The sequence below is a fragment of the Papio anubis genome, chromosome X (assembly GCF_008728515.1).
Source record: "Papio anubis isolate 15944 chromosome X, Panubis1.0, whole genome shotgun sequence".
NCBI lineage: Eukaryota > Metazoa > Chordata > Mammalia > Primates > Cercopithecidae > Papio > Papio anubis.
In genome coordinates this window covers 1,589,747-1,614,853 of record NC_044996.1, presented here as the reverse complement: position 1 = coordinate 1,614,853, position 25,107 = coordinate 1,589,747, and the positions used below count along the sequence as shown (strand labels likewise).

The window sequence follows — 25,107 nt, the reverse complement described above, 5'->3', positions numbered from 1 at the left end:
CTCAGCCTTCCTGCTGAGGCCTCCTGTGAGGATGCCGGGACACAGTGAGACACCTAGTGGTTATTTCAAAAAAAGTCTTTTAATTGTTCAAAATAGCACAAAACGACATCGCACTATGGTAATATTGAGTCACAGGGGTTACTCTACAATAGTGAACGGTGTACTCTCCTCAGAAACAAATCAATAGGCGCGCGAGAGAAGGGATGGGGTAAAACAACAGGACCAGGTGAGTGGGCTCCAAGGTGACTAAACGTGACATTTTCCACAGCGAAATATACTATAATACAACAAACCAGAGGTCCTGGAGGACATAGGCTGCTGCATCTCCAGGCAGAGGTCGGTGGGGGAGGGCTGGAAAGATTGGCTGCTCAGTTTAAATCCTTCTGACTTGCTGGCAAGCCTTGCTCCTTGACGGAAGTTCAGGGTCGGGGGCAGAAAACTCCAAACAGATCCCCCAGCCATGGAGGCTGGCCTGGGTAGCTGCTGCTGGCGGCCTGCTCCACTGCCCTAGCCTCCCTTGTGGGTGACATTACAGTTGCCCTCCTGGGCTGCCTCCAAGGACGCCTGGTTCCCCTCCATTCTCCACCCTTTCCATGACAATTTGGGGGAGGTGGAGCAGTGCCTGCGGAAAGCAGCAGCCCTGTGTGGGAGGCGGTGCCGGTGGTGCTCAGGGAGGGGGCAGGGGGAGAGCTGGGAGCCCAGGACAAGGAGGCCCCCGCCCTCCCTCAAGCTCCCCCGGCCTCAACCCTATAGATGCGGAGTGATCGCCCATGAGGAATGAGCTGTCCTTCCTTTGTTCCAGCGGCCTGAGGACAGGCCAAAGGGCAGAGGGCAGGGGCCAGCAACAGGAAGTTGGGCTGGGTGGCAAACAGCAGGCCCCACGTAGCAGATTTCACACCTCTCCTGCCCTGGCTGGCCCCAGCTTTTCCTCCAGAAAGATCCCTGCCAAGAATTAGCCAAGAAGAAAAAAATAAAAAAACAAAAACACAACAAAACAAAACAAAAAACAAACAAAAAAAAAGAAAAAAGATTACACATTCTGTACACAGCTAACAACAAGAAAAAAGGGACAAAACCCCACACGCTAAAATTACAATGAAAGTGTGAACTTCACCAATTTCAACCTAAAAAACACAACAAATGCAGCAGTTGGCAGTGTGGCCTGCAGGGAGGTCTGCACAGGCACTGCCCAGGCCGCCGCGGGGCTCCTTGCCCCTTTTTTCTTTTTCCTTCTTTTCTTTTTTAAAACGGGAAAGAAGAGGGGGAGGGTAGAAGAGGTGGGAGCACAAAGGCCTCTGAGAAAATGTGTAAGCTTCCTGTGGGGTCACTGAGCAGGACGGGCCGGGGGAGCCTGAGGAAGGGAAGTTAGGTGACTGGAAACACAGGGGAAGAAAAGAAAACAGAACCAGACACCCAGGCCAGGGTGCTGGGAAAGCCACTCTGGGGAGGGCCAAGAGGAGTGCCTTTCCTCACTCCATGCCCGCCCCCGACCTGGCCCTCAGGAACGCACAGCCTTGGGAGGGCGGAGCTGGCTGTCCTCAGCTCCGCCTTCCCTCCCCGCAAAGGTCTCTCCCCAGGGTGGGCAGCAGCAGGGAGGAAAAGAAGCGCGCTCCTCTCTCTGCTTTCCCATCTGCCTCTGCTTCCTCCCAACAGCAATGGTAAAATGTGCTTTCTTTAGATTATTTTAAAAACAGAGAGAAAGAGAAAGGGGAGAGGAGTGAACAGCGGCTCGCGAGGGTGAAGTGCGAATGCCGGGATGGGGCGGGAGGGGTGGGCCCTGGCGGGTGTTCCTGAAGCAGGGGGTTCTGGAGAAGAATCCAGGGCTGGTCAGCTTCCTCTCACTGACCATCGGCCTTAGATTTCTTTGGAGCAGATTTCCTTGGAAGGCAGAAAAAGGAAAGAGAAAGTTAGTGTGGGCCCCGCACCACTGGAGGCCCTGCCAGTGCAGGGCCTGGTGTGGGGCCGGTTACGGGCCCCCAGTCAGTCATTTGACGAGAGGCTGAGCCCAGCTATTTCCACTCCCCAGCCTCGAAGGTTCCTGAAAGGGGCTTCCTGCTTACATTTCTGGAGAGGACATGGGCCGCTTGTTGGCCGGCTTGGTGCCAGAGCTGTCTTTACTGGTTTCTGGAAGGAAAGAGAGAGATGGGTGAGCAGCACTGTGACAGAACAAGAGCAAGGAACACATGTGCCCTGCCCACCCACAGAGCCTCTTGGTGCCACATGGCATGACCAGCAGCTGGCAAGGGTGGGGCACCTGCCCTGTGGGTGGTCACCTTTTACGCCACACCTTGGGACCAGAACACACCATCACTCACTCCCCTCTGGACGTAGGTTAGAAACCCACTCAGCTCAGCTCAGCTTCCACCTCTCACTGTCCTCCCATGTCCCAGAGCCCAGGGGAGCTGGAGCAGGCGCATGACCTGACAGGAGGTAGGCTGGCCTCCATCCTTCACCTGCTGCACTCCAGGGACGTGGGACACGCTGTTTTCAGGCCTGGAAACCTACACTTTCCTACCAGCTCTCTCACTGCTTGTCCCCTCAAACATCCTGAGGCAGTGTCCCCTGCACCTCCAGGCCCGAAGCTGGGTCCCCTGCTCCACTCGATGGCCGCCCCCATGGGGGGCTGTGTGCACACCAAAGGAAGCAGGGAGACACTGCACATGGGAAGAGATCTCAGGTGGTGACAGTTCCTCCTGCTGCACCCAGCTTCCTGTGCCTTCCCTAGAAGCTGCCTGAGGAGTCCCACAAAGGACACTCACCCTGCAGCCACCTCACTTGTGTGGCTGGGCCATAGCCCTTCTCATTGCGGGCGGCGATGCGGAAGATGATGGCGGGCTTGGTGGTATAGTCGATGTGGGCGTTGGAGAGGCTGGAGGACTGCACCAGGCAGGAGGGGCTGGGCCCGCAGTACACCCGCATGAAGGCCAGCTGGGCTGGGGTGGAGCTCTTGAGCTCGCCCCCAGCCTGTGAGCTCTGGATGGCCAGGTACACCGAGTACTCGATGATCTTGCCGGAGGTCACAGAGGGTGGCTCCCAGGTGAGGTGAGCACCGTCCGGACTCTAGAACCCAGGGGGTCAGGTCAACAACAGAACAGGCTAGAAGCTTCCATAACTGACTGATCATGGCTCCCATAAGCCATTTTCTAACACAGTAGAGATATTCCATGTCGTAGTTCAAGGGGCTTCAAAGAGATCTTCCCCCAAGTGGAAGGACTAAGACAAACTGGGACTCAAAACCTAGCCCTCCTACCCCCCCACCGGCTACCTCATGTGCAGGAACCAACCAGGGACAGACGGCCACCCGATGGCAAGACTCACTTTGCTGATTTTAATGGCACAAGGGGCCCCTGGAAAACCAGGCAGACACGTCTTAAAGGCTGAGATTTCGCTGAAGGGCCCCCGGCCACAGGCATTGATTCCGGCAACACGAAACTTATAGGCTGTGCCTGGCTGCAGCTCCTGCTTCTTCAGCTGGTTATAGTCAGGGACGGTGCCCGAATCATCCTGGGAAGAGAGGAGTGGCATGAACGCCACTGTGGAGAAGGCAGCTCTGAGCCACCCCAAGAACGTTGCAGGTCCATGGTGATTACGGGCCAGAGGGAAAAGAAGTCAGCGGTGGCTGGCCCCTCACAGCAAGGAGGGATGTGGCAAGGCTGACTGTGCACAGGTACTGGAGGGAAGGAACCAAAGCTCTCCTTTTCTACTGCTTCAGGGGGGATGGTCTCTGCCCACCTTCCTCAGGCTTCCTGGCTACTCAGCTTGGCCCAAAGATGGAAGAGTTTCCTGTAAGCCCCGCTCAGGGCGGTGGAGTCAAGATTCACCCACCTGAGGACATCAGCACCTGGGGACACTTACGTCTGATGGGACAGCATCATCTGGTGGCAGGAAATAGTGTGTCACCATTACATTGGTGCCCTTAATGACCCCTACATCAAACCACTGGTTCTCCTTCTTCATGGGGGCTTTGCTGGGTGGGGGTGGCAGGTCAGGCTTCTGGAAGACAGAATCGGTGCGACGAGATCAGCCCTTCGGTACCCAGAGGCAGTGCTGCCCCCCAGGCCTCAAGAGCCCCAACACACCCGACTCACCACACCCAGGGACTCGATGCCATTGGCCACTTCAGTCAGGGTAGCTGCAGCCTGCAGCTTGGCTGGGCTGGCCACCACAACCGGCTGGGGGGCCACAAATGTGTTGGATGGGGCCAGGCCTGGGAAGAAAGAAGGTGTCAGCAGGAAAGACTCTGGAGACCTGGCTCCCAAGTGGGACCGAGCCTCCCATCCTGCCCTCACCTCCCTGGGTGCCCCTACCACCCCAGCACCAATTTGCCCTCAGTCGCTTACTCTCAGTGGCCGTTGAGGGCAGCAGCGCCACAGTGCTGGGGACTGTGCCGGCCAGCTCATTGAGGCAGTTGCTCTCAATGGCCGGGTCGTTCAGACTGTCGGCAGGGGCCAGGGCCTCAGTGGGGAGGTGGTGATGCTGCTGCTGGGCCTGGGCCTCCTGCAGCTGCTGCTGCTGCACCAGGGCAGCCAGCTCCTGCTGTGTCAGCACAATAGGGATGGTGGTGGCCTGGCCCTCCTGACCCTCGGCTGACAGGTGCCCCAGCTCTGCCTGCGTCACGGTTGCTGCTGCCTCAGAGGTGTCCATAGGCTCGCCAGTGCCTGCTCCAGGGTGGAGAGAAACACTACTCACTAGGAAGGCTGGCCGCAAGCGGGCAGCCCGGGCGGAGGCCCCCAGAGCCTGTCCACCTCCCACTGTGCTCCACTGTAGACTAAGCCCTGGCTGAGGGGCCCTGCCTGTTTCCCGGGCGCTAACCCCGGCCGGCCTGTCTTTCATGGCAGTCCCTACTACCTGGTCTGCCTGGGGTCCCCTGTGCCTGTCCTGCCCATCACATCTGGCTCACGCCACCCTCGAGGGAAATGGGCTCCTCTTCCCAGGATGTCTCCATAGCCTACTGCTCCCCCAAGGTGGCACCAGTGCTCACCCATGACGGCCTGCTGTGCGGCCTGGAGCACCGCCTGGATGGCCAGGGCCTGGGCTTCCTCCGTGGCTGCAGCCTGGGCGGCTGCTTCTGCAGCGGCAGTCACTGCCAGCTCCTCAGGGGTGAGCCCCGTTACCATGAGGGTGGTGGTGCCAGCTTGGGCCTCGGCCATTAACTCTTGGGGAAGTGATAACTGGTCTACTTCAGACTGCGCAGGTGGGGGTGGCTGGACCACCACAGTGGCCACCACCGCAGAGCTGGCAGACTCCTGGCCTGAAGATGGCTCCCCTGTGCTGCTCAGATCCACGGCGGCTGGGAGCTCAGGGGTCTGGGAGGCTGACAGGACCTCGGTGGACTCCCCCATCAGGGCTGTGGAAGCCGACTGTAGAAGCTGCCGTGGCGGCAGCTGCTGGCGAGGCCCTGGTGACACCTGGAGTTCCTCTGGGGGCTGCAGGATGTCAACAGCAGAGAAGGGCATGTCAGAAGTTTCTGTGTTGGCTATGGTCACTGTTATTTTGGCCGGGATGGGGACTTCAGTAGTCAGAGCCCTTGGGGCAGTCTCAGTCATTGATGAAATCTTCTAGAAAGGGAGAGAAGCCCCTGTCAGAGGGGAGGAGAGGGGCCAGAGCCAGGCAGCAGGGCTGAGAAGCAAGCCAGCCTTCACCTTTCCTTGTGGGCCTAAGTTTTCATTCTTGATGGGCTAGCTTGAGCCCATGTTAAATAGGGAGGGAGGGAACAGTGGTTCTCTGAGCAGCATGAGGACAAAGGCCCTTGAGACCCCCGGTCAGGTTTAACCTGTCCTCAGTCACCCTGGCCTGGACAAATGGGCACTCAGATCCCCACCATGTCTTTTTTTTTTTTTTTTTTTTTTGAGACGGAGTCTCGCTGTGTCTCCCAGGCTGGAGTGCAGTGACGTGATCTCCTCACTGCAAGCTCCGCCTCCCGGGTTCACGCCATTCTCCCGCCTCAGCCTCCCAAGTAGCTGAGACTACAGGCGCCCGCCACCACGCCCGGCTAGTTTTTTGTATTTTTAGTAGAGACGGGGTTTCACCGTGTTAGCCAGGATAGTCTCGATCTCCTGACCTCGTGATCCACCCGCCTCGGCCTCCCAAAGTGCTGGGATTACAGGCTTGAGCCACCGCGCCCGGCCTCCCCACCATGTCTTATACAGGCTGCGGTGAAGTGACACGCGATGGGAACCAGTCACAGAAATAAAAGCGCCCCAGGGATGTGGGGGACGGTGAGGCTCCTGCCTCCTGCCACAGCAGGCACCGAGGCTACCCTTTTATGGTCCGGAAAAGGGACCAGGAGCGGCCCCATGCCTGGTACAAGAGCGACATCTGGTGTCTAAGTGTGGAACTGCATGGGCGTAGGTGAGAAAGGCAGGGAGGAAAACGGCCCCCTGGGCTCTTACCGGCACGGAGGGGCCCGGGACCGGCGTGGACTGCGTCACAGTGGTCACAGCCCGCGTCAGTGTGGAGGACACAGTTGTTGTGATGGCACTGGAGCTGGTGATGTTCACGCTGTCGCCCTGGGTGCTCTCCACCTCTCCCTGATCACTGGCAGCGGGTGGGGGGTCTATGGGGGCGACAGGCAGGCGGCTGCTCAGCAGAAACCCCCCAGGCCTGCACTTGGCTTGACCACCATGGACTTCCTCTACCACCAAGGGGAGGGCCAGAGAGGGCAGGACGGGCTCCTGGAGACCTCCGTCTGCTTCAGGTATAGCCAGGACGCCCCAGCCCACCCCACTGGTAAACTGGGCACCAAGGAGCCCGACTGGTAGACTCTGGACGGACCCCCGCCATCGTTGTCTTGGCCTCTCGGCCTGGGGGGCTGGGACACCATGAAAGTCAAGCTACCCGCCTTCACTCACCTTGGTTTGAGCTCATGTTGGAAGTGACAGTGGTGGCCGTGTGAGTGGTGCCCGTCTCGTGGGTCTCACAGGGGGGGTTGGAGCACACCCTCTGCGTTGGGAAAGGAGCCAGCAGTGCGGTGCCAGCCTGGGGGGTGACGCTGGGCGCCGCCGCCACCTCTAGACCAGACTCCAGGGTCCTGTGGGAAGAAGTGGCGTCGGGAAGCAGGGCGCCCATGCTGACTGACATGGTGGTGCCGGTGGAAGTGGTCTGGTGTGTCTCACAGGGGTGACCAGCAGGGGGCTGTTGCCCACCCTCGGGCTGGCCCGTGCCCCCGTTTGAAGTGGCGGTGGTGGCTGTGTGGGTGGTGCCTGTCTCGTGGGTTTCGCATGGTGGGTTGGAGCACACCCTCTGGGCGCTGCCTGCATTCGAGGTAGTGGCGGTGTTGGTGGTGCCTGTCTCGTGGGTCTCACATGGTGGGTTGGAGCAGACTTGGGTCACGGTGGCCGAGGGGCACAGCAGTGCCTCCAGGGCCGTCACAGTCACTGTGGTGCTAGGCGAGCCACCCTGGAGGCTCTCGCACGCAGGTGCCGTGCGGGGCTCCCCAGCACCCATGCTGGAACGGGCCATGGCAGTGGTGTTGGCCACGTGGCTGTGGCGCCCCGCGGGCAGGTCCTTGCTGCCTGGGCTGCTCAGCCTGACTTTGCTACTCAGAGGGGCCAACTGCACAAAAGCAGGGCCACGGCCCCCAGGTTCCCGTGCCATGCTTGGCCCAAGGAGTGGGCCAGCCGAGCACGGGGCCCCAGTGGCCATCACAGTCATGGTGGTGCTGGTCGTGCTGGTCTGGCGGGTTTGGCACTGGGGCTTAGAGCCCTGAGCTGCCTCCAGCGCCCCAGTGGCCACACTGATCCGGATCACGGCAGGGGTGCCGGCTGCACAGGCCCGACGGGCATCTCGCTGGTGGTTGGCGCCGACACTTGACATGGCTGTAGTGGCAGTGTTGGTGGTGCCCGTCTCATGGGTCTCGCAGGGTGGGTTTGAGCAGCCATGCTGCCCGGCCATGTTGGAGGTGGCGGTGGTGGCGGTGGTGGTGGTGCCCGTCTCATGGGTCTCGCAGGGTGGGTTTGAGCAGACTCGAACCACACTACCATTCTGCTGCCCCACAGTTGAGGTCACAAGAGAAGCAGCTGCCTCCTGTCTGTCACAGACGAACTGCACTTGGGTGGGCTGGGGGTGTCCCCCAAGGTTAGCCACAACAGTGGTGGTGGCTGTGTTGGTGGTGCCAGTCTCGTGGGTCTCACAGGGTGGGTTGGAGCACACCAAGGTGACAGTGCCAGGCTGCACATCACCCTGGCCTGAGTCGGCGATGGTGACTGTGGCAGTGGGCTGTTCTGTAGTCGGGGAGGCCAGAATGGACACAGGGAGGTCGTGCACAGGCTGAGCCTCCACCCCACTGGGTGCCGTGATCAGAGTTACCTGGGTGGGCTGGGACACGGGCTGGGGAGACACACGAGGAAGAGAGTTAGTGCCACAGCTGGCTGTCTGCCTGTCCCTCCCACTGTCCTGCACTGTCACCGCACAGGCTGGGACCACTGACCACTTCTCAATGGCCCTGGCAAACGTAAGACCCACTTGCCCCTGCCCCCAAGACACCGACTTGCTCAGATGCCAAGGAAGAGGCACCACTTTGTCTCAAAGGCAACTAGGATGAGGAAGAGGCTGTGGGGACAGGGCAAGGGGAAGGCAGGAGCCTGGCTGGAGTCAAGTCCTTTGTCAGAGAATGGAAATCTCCCTCAGTGCTCAAAGGCCAACAACAAACGTTTCACCATTTTCCTTAATACATATGAAGGGAACACCGCACACACATGCAGACGAGCTGCAGTGTCCTCTAGAACACAGCGAGAGGAAGAACTCGGTGTTCAAACACCAGGCGTGGCCAAACCATGACGGCCAAACCACGGACTATGACACAGGGACCATGTGACACCAGGAAAAATACCCCAGGTGAGGAAAGGCCCGCCATGGCTGTGCCCGGCAGCAGTGCGACCCCAGGAAGGAAAGGCCTGTGGCTGGACGGTGTGAGCCTCACATGCTTCCACTTGTGTGGGGTCCCTCGCCCACACGTGCCCTCAGGCCCTGCCCTACCTGCATGGTGATGGTTGGGGTCGTGAGCCCGCCTGCCGCTGTCAGCGTGGTCTGTGCGGCAGACACAGTGATGGCAGTGGGGTTGATCACCTGGCTTGAGAGGGTGGCGATGGTGCCCAAGGTGGTGATGGGCGTGGCCAGGGAAGCACTGGTGCTGTGGCCCCCTGCCCCGGCAAGGCTGGTGGAAACCGTGCCTGTCACTGTGCCTAGGGTCGTGACACCTGAAGGAAAGGAGGCAGAGTTGGGCCAAGGCTGCTGCTGTCTCCTTCCCAGCGGCTCCTCCCACACAGGCTGGGGCACTCTGGAGCTGCTTGCACAGACGGTTCGGGAGAGAGCAGCTGCTGTGCCCCCAGCTGTGCCACAGGGATTGGAGGCCAGCCTGCTTCATTATAATCTAGGGGCAGCAGGGGCCCTGGCCTGTGGGTACACACCTGTGGTGCCTTTCACAACCAACGTGGTGACAGCTGGCTTGACAGCGGAGACGGTGACGGGTGTGACTAGGCGAACACCCCCCATGGGCACAGTGCGGAGAATGGTGCCTGGCTGTCCCGGGGCCCCCTTAAGCACCACCTGGAACACCAGAGGAAAGTGCCACCAATGTCACCACCAGGCTGGTGGATGCCGCCGACGCTGCCCCTCCCAGGCCCGTCGGGAGGACCTGCGTGGTGTGCTGGGGTGGACTACACTAGGACACTGGACTGAGAGACGGCTGGGGGTGCCTCACCTGCGTCACTCCCTGCTGCCCATGACCAGTGGCAATTTTGGGGACAGCAGTGATGATTTTGGCAGGTGCTCCAGTTCCTGAAGTCATCACCTTGGTGGTGATGATGGTGATGGGGGACTTGATGCCAGGACTGCTGGTCACACCTGGATGGGAGAGTGGGGGCCCAGGGAAGACAGGTTCTGTGAGGGCTGCCCCTGCTGCCCCTAGATTATAATGAAGATCCACAAGTCACAGCCACAGCCCGGCCCATCTCCCCACCAACCTTAGACACCAAAGGCGGCAAGGAGAAGGTAGAAAAGGGTAAACTAAACGGAAACACAGCACGCCTCATAACCCAGACTCCATTTCCCCTCCAGCGAGGACCTGCAGACATCCGTATGTCGGGGGAGGCCCCTACCTGTGGCGCCCGCCTGGGTGATGATGGCCGACATGGGGATGGTTTTGATGATGGTGGTCGTGCCGGGCTTGGTGGTACTGGGGGAGACGCTACTGATGCCCAGGATGGTGGGCTTGGTCCCCGCCCCGCTGGCCTGCGTGGTAGTGATGATGGTGGTGGGCTTGCCATCTGCTGAGGTCACCAGCTTCAGGATTGTTCCCGCTGGCAGAGGCCCTTTGGTCTGAAAGAGGGAAGCAGGTGCATGAGCTGGCATCACTGCCAGGAAGGGAAGTGTGGTCTGGCTACTCTCCGCTGGCAGCCTTGGTGGGTCAGGGAATGTTCTGGAGGCTGTCGGTGAGGGGACTGAGCAGCAGAACCTTCTGAGCCATGTGTGCTCATGGGATCTTCCATGGGCAGGGACGCGAGTTCTTCCTGTGGCCTGGCACCCAGGCCCCCACTCTTGCGTATGTGTACAGACTGAGAGCTCACCTGGATGATCTGAGTCACAGGACCCGTGGACGCCTGGCCTGTGACTGCTGAAGTCTGAACTGGTTTGGTCTGGACCACCGACATCACTTTGCCCAGATTGGAAATCTAAAAAGGAAGGGATGGAGCAGGGAGTGATCTGGAAACCAAACAAGGGCATGGCCTGGCTGAGACTCTCCTGGAGCTGGCCCAGGGCAGTCAGTCGCCACTGGCAGTGGCCGTAGCCCGGTAGCACCCATCACTCACCAGAGCGCTGCCTCCTGGGACAGAGATGGGGCTCTTCACCAGGGTGATGGTCTTGGTGACCCCGCCCACGACTGTGGTCACCACCTGGGCTTGCTGGGCCACCGTCACAGTGCCTGACTTGTGCACTGTGATGATAGGGCGGGTAGACGTGTTGGTGGCGGAGGAAACCGATGTCCCCACCTGGGCAGCTGCAGTCTTCAGCATGCGAGTGGCAGGGTTGCTCACCTGGAGGACGCAGAGATGAGTGATGGGCCAGGCAGAGAAACAGATGGGGAAACTACCCAAGAGGTCCATGGCGGGCCCACAGCTCCTGCCTCAACACTCACCTTCCTCCTCCTCCCGCTCCCAAGCCCAAGAACAGCTTGGTTCCCCCTTCCTTTAACAGGCAAGGGAGGAGGCTGAGCCCGCAGGTCTCGCCTGAGGTGGTGATGCCCTTAATGGAGACAGCTTATTCTGCAGCCCATGGTCCAACGGCTAGCTCTAAAAGCCCGGAGGGAATAACTATGCTTGTTTGATCACAGTGATAAGCCCCGGAAGACACTCACCATGACTGGCGAAGAGGCCACCTTCACAGTGGCTGGGAGGGTGGTAGTGCCAGGTGTCACAGCCATGGTCTTCACGATGGTGGTGCCCGCTGGGACACTCAGCACCGTGGGTGCCGAGGAAGGGGGGATCTTCTGGGTGGCAGCAGCCGCAGCGGCCAGTGCGGCCATCCCACTCATCTGTGGGCTACTGCCAATCACCTGCAGCGGGCACAGGCATGTGAGGCCAGGTCACAGGTGCCACCCACCTCCCTGCTTGGTGGACCTCAACGGAACCTGCCCAGGGGTTCAGCCCTGCTCTGGGGAGCCTCATCCCGCCAGCATGGCTCAGCTTTCTCTACTGCCAGACCCTGCTCTCCTGGCCCCAGACACGGAGAGCTTCCATCACCGACCATGCACAGCAACCCCCGTGGCAAGAGGCGGCTGGGAGCTCTGGATCCTTTCTAAAGACCAGAGTCAGGTCCAGTTCATTCTCATGGGCCTGTGGCAAGCCCAGCTGGCTAGATCCTCCTCTCAGGCTGCAGGACAAGAAAGCCCACATGGCAAATGCCCTTAGGCCTTCTAGGCATTAACTTATTAATTCCCACCACGACCTCACAGGAGCGCTGTCCCGTCTGCACGTCCCAGGAGGGAAAGGCATGAGGTGCGTGGTACCAGAGCCCGAGAGGGATGTGAACCCCTCAGTACACTTGCAACTTAGTCCACTAGATCAGCAGGAAGTCCCACCCGCCCAAGTGACCACTCCTCACCGTCCCCTGGGCACTCTGTGTTGGCACAACCATCCGCACTCCAGCGGGCAGGGAGGTCACGGTGACAGGGGCTTTCCCGGCCTGGCTGGTAGGTCGCATGGTGACCAATGGAGTTCCTGTTGTAGCCTGAGGACCGGTCACTTTGAGAACAGCAGGGACACCTGATGACAGAAGGGGCCAGCCGTCAGCCATCACCTTCTGCATGACGTCCCTAGTCCCTAGCCCCTTTGCCGAGGCTCAGCAGGCAGCCCTGAGCCACTTCTGTTGGCCTGCTTGTGTGGGAGTCTGGCTCTTCTCTGTGCCCTGAGGGTGATCATCTCCACAGGCGGGGCCAGGCTTTAGCATCCCCCCACGACCCTTGGAGACGAGCCCGAAGCTCCCGGCTGCTGGCCTGCTGTCTAGGCTGCTGTCTCGCAGCCCCTACTTGGCCGCTGCCTCTCCCTGGAGGCCAGCCCCCTACTTTCAAATGTCCCTGGTCCCCTGGCTCACCTTGAGTCCTGGCTGCAGTGGGCACAGAAATGGAGCTGCCAGGCACCGTCGGCAAGACCTGGATGGTGGTGGTGGTCGGGGGCGCGGGGGCAGCCTGGGGCAGGAGCGTGATGCCTACTTGGGTTAGCGGCTGCACAGCAGGTGCGGCTGCTGCTGGGGCAGGGCTCTTGGGAGGGTTGGCAGGCACAGATGGGACCGGATTGGGCGTAGGGGAGGTGGCAGTAGCGGCCGTGGCAGGAATGTCATATTTCTGGAGCTGGAGAAGGTAGCTGTCGGCTGTTGCCACTGCCCCCCAGCTCACCTCCAGGGAGTTGGTGTTGGCGCGTACCAGCTGTACTCGGGCTGGGGGTGGTGGCTTTTCTGTGGGAGAACGCAGTTGGTGAGAAGGGGTGGGAGGCTGCGGGAGGAGGGGGGTCGCCTGGGCTGGGCCTACCTGTCTCTAGGTACCAGAGGTCCTTGCAGCAGACCTGGTTGTTCCAGGCCTTGCGGTAGCCGTCACGCCCACTCCAAATGTACAAGCGAGTGTTGATGGCGACTGCGCAGTGGCCAGCCCGAGCGCGGGGGATGTTGTCCTCCAGTGTATCCATCAGGATGGTCTCCCAGGCCATGGTATCTGGGGGAGGGCAGACAGGGGAGGTCAGCAGGGAGGATGGAGAAAACCCGCCACCCCTGGTTGCCCTTGGTTCTTTTGTTGTCAAGGATGGGAATTAAAATCGAGAAGTTATTGGATTATTACATTAAAAACAACAAAACAAAGAAACCCTTTGTGGCAAAAAGCAACACAAAAAATAAAATTACAAACCACCAATGGCCAACTAAGAAAACCATGAGAAACACAGTCAGAGGTTTACCTCCTTGCCCGTTAAGGAACACTACAACTCACAGAAAGAGACGGCAACGGGGAAGGCGGTTTAGGGAAAACGTGATAGAAAAATCTTAAGAAAAAACACACACCCTCACACAGAAGAAATCTAAACTTCAGCCACTGGCGCCAGGGATTTTGATTTTTGGGCCTGCAGCAGCTGGGGCTCAAGGTGACCCGGAGGGGAGCTTCGGCCACCCATCAGGCTTGGCAAAGAGTGGCCTGACCATTCCGTGAGGGTACCACCAGAGGTGCCTATGTGGGCACAGCCTCTGTGCAGGGCAGTTCAGCTGCATCGGACAGCAACCGTACTTCTAGGTTTTCACCCCTAGGATGTACACTTGCACACAGGTGGAGACGGTGCAAGGATACTCACGGAGCGGCGCCTGTACAAGTTACAGCAGCACAACCGCAACTCGAAGGAGGCTGCTGCGGGGCAGGGATGTGGAATGATCTCCAAGATACGGCGGATGAGAAAGGCCAGGTGCGGCCCTGCGTGCGCCAGGCTGCCATTGTTTCTTTTTAAAGGGACCTATAGCTAATGCTCGGATATGAAGAGCCCCTGCAGGGTGGACAGGAAACCACCCATATGGCTGCCTCTGAGAAGCAGAACCAGGAGGAAGGAGGGAGGCCCTGTGCTGTAGAGGCTTTTGCACTTCTGGATGTTGGGCCATTTGGATGGAGAGCTCATTCAAAAAACTCAAGAGGCAGAACATTGCTTCAGAGAGCTCTGCCCAATGGATCCTTCCAGTGTATTCGAAAGGGAGCCGTGGGCCCAGCTTGCTCCCCGCACACCCCACACAGCTCTTAGGCTGGGAAGGGCCGGCCTCCTGCAGCCTCCCACAGGCCACTCGGAGCCCGAGGAGGCCATACCCAGGTTGAGACAAGCCAGCGTGTTGGTACACTTCCACTCCTTCTCGTGTGTGGCCACTTTGACGTCATCCATGACGAGAGGCACCCAGCCACCAAACACGTACATTCTGGGAGTGAGGAGGGAAGAGTGGGAAAGGATTGTAGAGTTGGTGCCAAGCTAGAGGCCACCTCTGCTACCCCAGTTCTAGAGCTCGGTCCTCTGGCTCTCCCCAGGAGAGTCCCCAACGATGCATGAAGCCTCCTGATGTGGCCCTCTCCTGCCTGGTGGCTCAGCCCTCTGGAGAACTGTGTCACCTCTACCACATAAAAGTGCCGTTCGGCTCATTTAAAGCTCACCTTCCTGTCCACAGTTCCTAGGTTCCCTTTAGGACCTGGGCATTCACAAAGACACCCAGGTGCTTGCACAGAGGACCTATAACACTCTGCACCCGATGGGGCGGAGCCTCACAGGCCCAGGGAGGGTCTCAGACTCAGCTTGTGTGTGGCCCTCTCCCCCCTGAATCTGTCTTTCCTTGGTCCCCCAGGGTCGTAATGGAAAAATAGGGCTGCCGAATGCCAGCCCAGCCAGAAAGAGGCATCCTCAGGCCTTAGGGTCTGACAGGACAAAACTGAGTGAGAGCCCTTCGGGGGAGGGGCCACGCCAGCCTAGAGAAGAGAGATGCAGGCGAGCAGCCACTCACTTATTTCCGATGGTGGTTGCCGAGTGGAGACTGCGAGGAAGAGGCGCCACCCCGCTGAGACTGGGCTTATTCCACGTCAGTGTGTCTGCAGAGAGACGGAGGAGAAAGGGTTACACAAGCTAGACTGCACACAGGCCGTTCCCTGGATTCAAGCTAGCTCAGGAAGGTAGGATCTGTCTCAGTAAGAGAATTCCATCCCTGGCTTCCCTACAGCCCATGGCAGGCCCTCTGATTGTTGTCATGGTAGCTAGATTCCCGTGTTACCCAGGCAGTTTTGACCAGCCTAGCAATAGCGCTCCTTCAGTACATCCTGAACGCCTGCCTTGAGCCAGCACTGCACTATGTGCTGGGGGAGGAGTGGTGAGCGCACCCTGAACTCTCCATGAAATACGTTCATTGCCATAACCACCTTAGGCTACAGACATTTTGGCAAACACTGTTGGAAATTTCTCTCACAGGAAACTGTTTCTTTGGAGTGCCGACTCTGATCTATAGGACAACATCGGCATCTCCTCTCTCCCAGTGGAAGAGGCCTCTGGAGATCCACAGTTAGCAATCTTCCCCAACCACTCCTGATACCACCACCTGGTGACCTGCCCAAGCAGTCCCCGAAGGCCTCATGGTTTACCGCCATCCAATGGTACCACAGCAGTCAGACCAGGATGCAGCACTCCACACACAGTCTGACCACTCTCGAGTCAAGAGGGACTAACGCTACCAAGATCCAGATAGTTCCTGTCTTATTCTCTTCTAGGCCCACAGATCAACACAGCCCACTGAGCCAGCACAGGGCAGAGATAACAACCCCAAACCTAGGGACGATGCAGGGTTCCCCACCCTGGCCCACCATGACAAGAGGAAAGTACAAAGTGGTACGTTCCAGCTCCCTACGAGCCCCACCTCACCATACAACAGCGCCACCCATGGGGCCAGCCAAGAGGCAGACCCACTTTGTCCCACGGCTGCTGGGGTGCTACCACCCTGCTCACCAATATCTAGGGTCCACAGGTCCCCCAGCCTGCAGCCACTCATCCCGCCGTAGATCACCAGCTTGGACTTCTTGTTGTCTTTCTCGGTGTAGACCACGGCAGTATGTGACTCCCGGGGTGGTGGTAGGACCCCATAAGTGATGGGGATATCCCAGGCTACCACTCCGGAGCCTGGCCGTAATTCCAGGATATATAAGTCATTCAGGTACCTGACAAGGAAAAATCAGTTACAGCAAGTCTCAACTCCTCACGCCAGAGGCTTCGCTGGATGGCTATCAGTGAGTGGCGGCCTCCCCAGCACACAAAGGGGCTAGGGCCATGGGAGCTCTGAAGTTCTGCTCCAGCTCTTGAGGCAGGGGCTGCCAGAAGCTCCCTAGCATGAATCCAGTTGGAACAGGGGACAGGGTGGATGAGGCTGCACAGCAGCCCTGAGTCCAGACCCAACAGCAGGCCCCCACCATGCACACAAAGCTGGGCATTATACGAGGGCTGCACAGAGCAAGAGGGGGCGCCAGCTTGGGACTACCTCCAGACAAAGAGTCCTTGGCCACGGGCCTTGGAAAATACCCATCAGGAAACTTGTAGGCAGCGGAGGCCGACAAGGAACGCGAGCAGCTCTAAGCCGAGTCTGAGAGCTGGGCCAGCCCAAAGCAAAGTGGCTTCCACCTCCGGCTTGGCCCTTCTCCCACGAGGCCTGCTCAGGGTCAGTAGTGATTCTGGAGCCTGAAAGCTCCTGAGAGGGCATCTGGTGCCGCTCTCTCATTTACAACCCACCACGACAAAGGGACCCAGCTGCGGAGCTCTGCTGTGCACATTCTTTAGGACACCACAGAGCCCTGTGCATGTGAGAGCACACCCATCCGGGGGGTTCCACAGAGAAAAGGACCAAGCCTCACCTCGGAATGTTGTTCTTTGGGTCCTCGCTATCATTGGCCAGACCCCCAAACAGGTAGCATTTGTTGCCCACAAGGGAGAAGCTGTGCCCGAGCCGAGGACATGGAGGGGGCCCGTTTTTGGGCGTCTTTGCTTTGAGTCTCTTCCACTCCCACCGGCTCGCCTGCAAAATCAAGACCTGGAGACTGAACCGTGGGATGAGAAGGCCACCACCGGGGGCCCAGGGCAACTTGTGGTGGAAGAGGAAATGGCTGAGGGTGAGTTAGGGGCCTTGCTGGAGCAAGAAGGTCCTGGGTGTTGGGCCCTGCCTTCTCCTGAGGTGGGCCAAGCTCAGAGCGGCCTTGGCAGACTCTCAAGCATCCCTTCCACCTCCCACTTGCCTCAACCCTGAAGCTACTACCATCAGGTCACGTGAGGCCAAGGAGACAGAGTGAGAACCTGGAGTTGCTTTACCTGGAGCTCGTAGAGGTCATTGCTGTATTTCCCATACTCCACCATCCCGCCAAACACCAGGAGGCGAGTCCCGTCACACACGAAGCCATAGGCTGCACACCCAGGGGGAATGTCCCCCCTCACGGCTGGGATGAACCACTGGTTGGTTGCTGGGGAACAGAAGGAGGCAGAAGTCAGAACACCCAGGAGCCCCATTCCTCTCATTCCCCAAATCTGCCAGTCGTCAAGCTTGGTGAGAGGGGCTGAGCCAGCACCATTCCTGCAGGCGCTCTAGCAACTCCAGCCGCGCTACCTGGGCCATTTTCCAAACCCCTCGACTTCAGGCCACTGCAAAAGAGCCTGTGACTACCCTGCTTCTAGCCAAGGTCATCTTAATGAGCGGGAAGTTACTGTGCAAGATCCCTCGCCAGCTAGCGGGGATCTAGCCCCTGCGTTCCTTCCCTAGCACTCAGTGATCAGACATGAACTTCTCCCCAAAATACCCTATTGGTGGGCCTGTGCTCCTCCTCCCTGGAGCCCACATTTTTGTCCCTTCATCACAGGATGAGGACAGCCAGAGCCCAGAGCAGCACTTTCAAGTGGCCAAAAACAGCGACCACTGCAGGCTGCGAAGGGCCACGGGGATGAGACCCAGCCTCTGCTCTGACCTCCTGGACCTCCTCTGGTACTCCTAGGTGATGGTCCACCAGCATCCCTCCCTGCCCCCGCTGCCACACCTATGCTACTCCAGAACATTCTTGCAAGCCAGAGGCGGCAGTCTCAGCAGAGCCGTGACAGAAGCTTCTCAAAAGCTCATGGGGGTTAGGAGACCACCAAGAAAGAGGGGAATCAGACCCTAGGCACTGCTTTGCTTCTGCAGGATGTCACGGCCAGCCTTCAGCTGGGACCAGGCTCTTCCCTCATGTCCTCGAACTTGACTCCCCTCACACCTGGCAGGCCAGGGCTTCCCCGAAAACCTCCTCCTATGAGGGGTCCCTCAGAGGATTTGCCACACTCTTTCCAGAAACCCCAAACTGGGGGCCAGGTGCAACATCGACTCGGTGCCCCTGAGCTGGCCTGGGTGAGATCTCGGCGAGCAGATGGCGGAAGGAGATGAGGCCCCTTCCACGTGACTCAAGATGCAAGATGGGTCCCCCAGGACATGACAGGGCATGGGGGGAATTCCTGTGGGGTGGGAACTGGGAAGGCTTCCACACGGGGATGCTGTGATATTGTGATATAACACAGACTATTCAGTTTGGTGGCCAAAAGTGTGAGACCATAGAAGAGAAAAAACAAAGTGTTTTTTTTCCGTATTCAGGTGTGCACCCGGGGCCAGGCGGCTGGCCATGGTTGGGAATGCACGCCCCACTGCACTCTGGTCCCACCCAGTCTCACGCTGTCACCCCCAGGGCTCAGTGCAGAACTGTGTGCAAGGCTAGCCCTCATCCAAAGCACAACTCCCAGCATGGGTAGCACAGGGAGACCCTGTCTCTACAAATAATTTTAAAACATTGGCTGAGTGTGGTGGCATACACTTGTGGTCCTAGCTACTCAAGAGGCTGAGGCGGGAGGACTGCCTGAGCCTCAGAGTTCGAGGCTGCAGTGAGCTGAGACGGCACCACCGCATCCCAGCCTGGGCAACAGAGCAAGACCTAACCTCAAAAACAAAAACAAAAACAGAAAAACCCCCACAGCACAACTGTACCACCCCCACTCCTCCCGAGGCAAGAACAGCCCCACCCTGCTCTTCAGCACCCACTCTGATGGTAGGCTTCGAGCAGGCTGACAGTCTCTGCAGCCATCCAGCTGAGTCACTGGGCCTCGGACATGCCAAGCACTAGAGCTCCCCTGCCATTTCCCTAAAGCAGAGGGGCAACACCTGTGCCACCCACGTGTGCAAGCCTGGATCCTGGCCCTCTGCCTCTTTTTCATTCCTAGTGCAAAAACCACCCCAGAAAAGCAAGAGCTGCCAAGGCCAACAGCCTTGCGCACTGGAGAGCCGTCTTGACCAATCCCTGGAGGGAGCTCCATGCAAGCTACCAGGGTAAATGCATAACGAGACCCAAGGCTGCCTGGGCCAACTGCTCTCGGTAGATAAAGGGGCAGAGCCCAGGAGGGCAAGCGACACCTGAGCTCACAGTGTAAAACAGAGACAGAGACAAGACCCCTGTCATTGACTTGAAGTGACCGATCTGTGCCTGCCCAAGGGTCCCATGTCCAAGCAGCCACCCTCACTCCCCTGAGCACCCACCCTCGTGGTCAAAGCTCACAGCTATGGGGCCGTGGGTCACGGTTTGGAACAAAGCTAAATGGCACATGGGGTCAGCTGGCAGCTTTCCTATCACATGCTGATCAGTGAGCCAAGAGGCCAGGCCAGAAGCGCCCTGTGATATCTTCAGGGCTCCTGCTCACCAGATCCTTCTACAAGACCCAAGAGGTGCCCATCTCATTCTAGAACACTCCAGGCAGGGCAGGGGCCCTCCCCACCCCCATCAAGAGAGGTCTGTCAGGGAGCATAGCTCCTGGTGTGAAGACAAGCCTGCGGCTCCTCATCTCACCCACAAGTCCGGGTTCTACCCGCTGAAAGCACACGAGCAAGCTCTCCTCCCTTCTCCCAGCTTTTCAATGTGACAGCTGCTCTCAGTCACCTCTGAATCATCTGGGGGGTGTCATGTAACCCAATCCTTGGGCCCCTCATCCTGGAAATGCTGGCTCTCAACTGGGAGGGGAAGATGGGGAAAGGACCCTGCCCTAGATGAACACCACTCTAGCTCTCCTCTCCTAAGCAAGGCTGTGCCCTGGCCTCTCCGTGTTTCATCAGCTCCCCCATTCACTTCATGCTCCGCCAGCTCCATCCCTTGTTCACTTCATGTTCTGCCAGATCCATCCCTTGTTGCCACTGTCCCATCACCACCTAGAGACTGGTGCCCATGCAGTGAGGTGGCTGGTCAAGTTCAACGAGCTGCCTTCCTCTTTGTTACACCTGTCACATTCGAGCATTTCCTCTCACACGGCGTGCTGAGAGGCACAGAAGACACCGCTCTTGTGCTCATACTCCCAATGGGGTAGGAAGGCTGCGTGCCCCCCTCCCACGATGAGACAAACACCCTAGAAGAGCTCTGACCCAAGCCCGGCCCTCGGGAGCACACAGCAGGGTGACTGCTGGAAAGGGCAGGGCAGGAGTGGAAAGGGCTTCTCAGAAGAGGTGACATTTCAGCTGGGCCTTGAAGGGTGAACAGGATTTCCCGACAAATGAAACTAGTAGGGCCAATCAGGAAGTGACTGCAAGACTCTAGTAAGAGGAGAGGAGGGCTTGGTGTGGAAGGGGACAGATCTGATGCCTGCCCGACACAATGACCAATTAGATACAGGGACAGAGAAGAAGGGAGGCGTTTCAAAGGTGATGGGCCCCAAGAGACAGGTGGCAGAATGGCCTCTATGAAGGTTTGCACTCCCGCCCAACTCCGCCACCAGCTGGGGGGGGCGACCCTGGACCTGTCACTTCCCCTCTTGGACCCCAATTTCCTCATCTGCAGAAACAAGGAAGTAGTTCCACTAGATGTTTTCCAAGGCTCCCTCCAGCTCCAAGAGCCTATGGACATTACAGAGCCACCGTGGCCAAAGCTCTTGCTTCCCCCCCTACCCCCCAATACCTGGCAGCACTCTGAATCCTTTGGCTTGCCACGTGGAACTAAAATTCCCTAAGGACAAGGATAGTAGCTACCCTAAGACCTCTCAAAGCACGCACCCCCTCAAGCTTTCTTATCCTAGCCCGGGACCCCTTCCAGATAAGCTCTCTCCAAAGGTGGAAGGCTTTTTGAGGACTGATCCCGCAGAAGTGCAAGGGGCACAAGCATGACAATATGCCCTGACCTCATCCCAAATACAACAAAAGGAGACAAGACAAAGGTGATGAGGCTGGGCTGGCGGGAGGGGGCAACTCCCACCGATTCTGCTGATTCCTGTCAGCAGAAACCTCGGTGAGGAAGAGGGCGTCGGGTCTGCCAGCTGCTCTCTCGAGAAGTCTGAGGAATTGCTGATGACAGTTTCCAAACTGCTACCCTGGAGGATCCCAGAGCTTCATTTTAAGCAGCCCTTTGGAAGACAGGCTACCCTCTAATGCACAACCTGTCTTTGCAGACTGGTAATGAATTCATGCCAAAGTGGTCAATTCATTTTAATAAACAAATGAATATGCAGAGGCCCCAGGAAGCCAAGGCAGCAGTGGTGGTGGACTTTGGAGCCGATTGTAATTAGGCCCCTGCCCTACTTTCTAAAATTGCGTTTCCCTGCCAGGGAGCCTGCTCCAGGCCTTATGAGAAGAAAGTCGGTCCAAAGAGTGGAGAAGGTGCTGCTCATGGTGACGGTGCCTCTATAAACAGCCCCACCACTGGAGAAGCCTTAGCTTACTGAGCTAATTCCTGCTACTGCAGCTGCCTGGGCTGGCACGGGGCACCACCAACCACCAAGCGCCCCCGCCCAGGGGGTGCTGAGAAAGGCCCTGCTCCCTGGAGGCAACAGGTGCTGAGAGACCTGGAACGAAAAAGGGCCACCGGCAACCCCCCAGCCTTTCAAAGTCAACGTGGTAGGTGGCGATAATCTCCGAGATGTGGAGAAACCAGCACTTTCTGCCTTGGGGGGTGGGGAAGGAAGCAGCACCCAAGAGCCCAGCTCCAGCCTTCCCAACTCCCTCAACCAACTTTCTCCCTCCAGGCAGCTCCAACTTCCCATCCCCAGAGCATCGAGGCCCTGGAGCTCAGTCAAAGGACAGCAGCCTCTCACCGCCCAGGACACAAAGCCCACCCAGCAAGGGTTTGTCTGCAGGGCCACCACCGAGGCCAGGGGATCACCAGAGCCCCCAGAAGAGAACAGCCGCGGAGCAAGGGGTTAGTGCTGGGAGGCATACCTGCCACTGAGGACTAGGGCTTCCCAAGCCCCCTTCACCTGCCTGCAGGGGGCTTTTCCCTCACCCACACTCTTCCAGGTCTTGCCTGGGACAGAACTCACCACCCTGACTCTGCCTTCTGGGCAAGGCCAGGGTCCTGTGGGCCAAGGGGCAGTCAGTAGGCAACTTGGGAGCTGACCCTTGTGCTAGCGGCACAAAACGGACCAAGAGGCCACCAAGAAAAAGGATGCCACAAAGCTGTCATGGACAGCAGTAGGCTTTCTGCCCTAGAGACTAGGCAAGGCTACTAGGCAGGGGCAACAACAAACGGACCCCACGAAGGCCGTGGTGCATCAGCCATAGCTGAAGAGAGAGGTTCCTTCCCCTCCCAACTAACAAGGGCTTGGGTTTTGCAGGGAGGCAGAAGAGCGGGCGGGGTAACCCCCTGGCTCCGCAGAATCGGAGAGACACAGGACTACGCAGGCCGCTGGGGGGTAACCGGAATTCAGCTTGTAAACCAGAAGTCATCAGATTAGGAGAAGGGGCGACTTGGAAAGAAATGCTGCAAAAGTCAATGTCGAAAGGGAGACGCGGCCCTGCCGCCGGCCCGTCCTATGGGGTCCCCAAGGCTCCAGCATGACCCGGGTTGGCGGATGTTAAACTCTGCGCCCTAAGAGCGCTTCCCTTCCCTCCCTTTTTCGAGAGACAGAGAACGAATTTGTAATCTAGAAATGGTCATTTCTCCAGAATGGGCACTCGAAATGAGGTAGAGCTGAGCAGGCGCAGGAGAAGGGAGGGAGTGAGCAGAGCTTTGCTTGCGCCAAGGCGACACATCCGCCCGCCCCAGCCCCAGCCCCAGCCCGCTGGGTAACGGTGTGGGTCTGAAGTCACCACCGCTGGAGACAGCCCCTCTCCCTCACCAGTCGGACTAGGGGCTTTCTTTTAACTAACGAAAACCAATCCTCAAACACGGGAGAGACAGGGGAACGGGGAGAAGATCAGAGGAAAGCACTGAAGCCCGGCACAGCAAAGGGGAGGGGCAAGCCGATCAGTGGGGAGGGAGGGGGCGGAGGGAGGGAGGGGGCGGAGGGAGGAAGGGGGAGGGGGAGGAAGGGGGAGGGGGACGGGGGGGAGAGGGACGGGGAAGGGAGGAGGGGGGAAAGAGCGAGGGAAGGGTAGAGGGTGAGGGAGGGAGGAGAGGGAGGAGAGAGAGGAAGGGAGGAAGGGAGGGAGAGAGAGAGGAAGGGAGGAAGGGAGGGAGGGAGGGAGGAAAGAGGGGAGAGAGGAAGGGAGGAAGGGAGGGAGGGAGGGAGGAAAGAGGGGAGGGAGGAAGGAAAGAGGAGGGAGAGGGAGGAGATGGAGGGAGGGAAAGAGCCGAGAACCCAGCGGGCTTTGCACTCACCCGTGTTGTACACGTGCAGTTCGTCCACTATTCCCTCGTTGCCGCCGCCAAACACCACGATGAGCTCCTTGATGGCCACGGCGCGGTGGCCGTGGCGGGGCCGCGGCACCGGACCCGACCAGCCCACCACTCGCTTCCAGCGGGGCTGCAGGAGCACCGCTGGCGAGTTGGCGGGCGACACGGCCGAAGCCATAGTTCCGGGAAAGGGTGCGGTGGGGAGAAGTCAACAAGCGGGAAAGGAGCCCCTCAATTCCTTTCACACACCCCCTTTCGTCTAAGGCAGCTCTCACGGAGAAGCGGTTCCTCACACAGCGGTAGACGACTCCATGGAGGCCGCCATCTTAACTGCCCTCCTTCCCTTTGGCTCTTCCCTTTCTTCTCGCTCACCCCGTCTCCTCAAGAGCTGCCCGAAACTGTCGAGCGCCTAGGCTCAAGAAGCTGGAGGCCGCCGAGTCCCGTCGCCCCGAGTACTTGCCCGGGCGCTCCCGCTTACAAGCTCGGGCGGGAGGCCCTGGGAGCCGCCATCTTGAGCCGCCTCTCTCTCCTCCCTTCCTCAGTCGTAGCCCTCCCCCGCCGGAAATGGCGGAGCCCCGGCCCGGTTCCCACACCCCCAAGTCCCCAGCACTGGCCGGCTTCCGGGGCGGGTGGAAAGGAGCCACAAGCGCCGCGGTCGTCTCAGCCCCGCCGGCGCTCAGACCACAATTGTGGGAGCCGCCATCTTGAGACCGTCCCGCTTCCCCGCCCAGCGCCTTAGTGCAGCCGCCGCTCCCGAAACAGCCTCGACACACCTAACGAGTGGAGGCGGGCCGGAGGCCGGTGGAACCAGCTCGAGCTCTCGAGGGCCGTTTAGGGGTTCGCGCCGTACGGCTTGTGAAGTCTCGCGCCTCTCCCCTTAGTCCGCCTCTGCTGCTCAGGCTGCGCCTGCCGCCGTGGGAGCCGCCATCTTGAGACTAGCTCCCCGTTCCCCCCTATTCTCTTCCTCCTGGGTCAGTTCTTCCACTGCAAACCAAACTCAAGGCAGTGTCCGATCCTCACTTCCCGCCTTATGACTCCTTCCCATAGGAGCCGCTTCAAAGAGCTAGAGTTAGGCCCCGACGCGGCAACTGTACGGCAGAAGGAGCGGTAACGGCAGGGCGCTCATGCCTCCTCCCTGGGAGCCGCCATCTTGTGTGAAGAAGTAACAACTAAACATGGCGGCAGCGGAGCCGGCGGTCGGGCGAGGGGGCGGAGTTGGGTGACGTCACCGCTTCTCCCCACTCGCCCTCGCACCGCTTAGCCCCTGGGCCCAAGCCTCTTAAAGGACCCCTGCGCTGCCTCGCGGCGGGGGTGGGGGTCGGCGCGGCCGCGCGCTGGTCTAAAGCTCGAGCCGCGCTCAGGTCAGGTGCAGGCGCAGGCGCGCCCCGCCCCACGGCCCCCCAACAGGGCGAGCCTCCACGCCTCCGCCCTGGGAGCCGCCATCTTGCCACTTCCCTTCGCCCGGCCGTCCCCGGGCGTCAATA

The 25,107-nt window shown here is 59.2% G+C and overlaps 1 protein-coding gene and 1 long non-coding RNA gene across 7 annotated transcripts; one reads left to right on the top strand and one right to left on the bottom strand.

The window, feature by feature from the left end:
- Positions 1 to 60: 60 nt before the first annotated feature.
- On the bottom strand, positions 61 to 25,059 carry HCFC1 (host cell factor C1). 6 transcript variants are annotated; one of them, XM_009198493.4, is made up of 26 exons: positions 23,609 to 25,059; positions 17,340 to 17,488; positions 16,889 to 17,049; positions 15,993 to 16,201; positions 15,004 to 15,088; positions 14,324 to 14,430; positions 13,022 to 13,201; positions 12,589 to 12,948; positions 12,100 to 12,260; positions 11,354 to 11,551; positions 10,809 to 11,033; positions 10,566 to 10,670; positions 10,098 to 10,317; positions 9,701 to 9,843; positions 9,408 to 9,546; positions 8,977 to 9,197; positions 6,852 to 8,328; positions 6,393 to 6,556; positions 4,982 to 5,558; positions 4,341 to 4,661; positions 4,089 to 4,207; positions 3,856 to 3,993; positions 3,319 to 3,504; positions 2,760 to 3,060; positions 2,061 to 2,124; positions 61 to 1,878 (listed from the first exon to the last, which is right to left on the bottom strand). In XM_009198493.4, the coding sequence occupies exons 1-26, from the start codon at positions 23,799 to 23,801 to the stop codon at positions 1,839 to 1,841; spliced, it is 6,243 nt and encodes a 2,080-aa protein (XP_009196757.1). In that variant the 5' UTR covers positions 23,802 to 25,059; the 3' UTR covers positions 61 to 1,838.
- Positions 21,539 to 22,930, top strand: LOC108583872. Its single transcript, XR_001898691.3, has 2 exons — positions 21,539 to 21,906; positions 22,035 to 22,930. It is a non-coding gene; the product is annotated as an uncharacterized LOC108583872 (long non-coding RNA).
- Positions 25,060 to 25,107: the final 48 nt, after the last annotated feature.

Coding starts and splice junctions, on each gene's coding strand:
- HCFC1 (XM_009198493.4), bottom strand. CDS start 23,801: ATGGCTTCGGCCGTGTCGCCCGCCAACTCGCCAGCGGTGCTCCTGCAG. Junction 17,050..17,339: donor ATGACCTCTACGAGCTCCAG/GTAAAGCAACTC, acceptor TTGATTTTGCAG/GCGAGCCGGTGGGAGTGGAA. Junction 8,329..8,976: donor CCCCAACCATCACCATGCAG/GTAGGGCAGGGC, acceptor GTGTCTCCCCAG/CCCGTGTCCCAGCCCACCCA.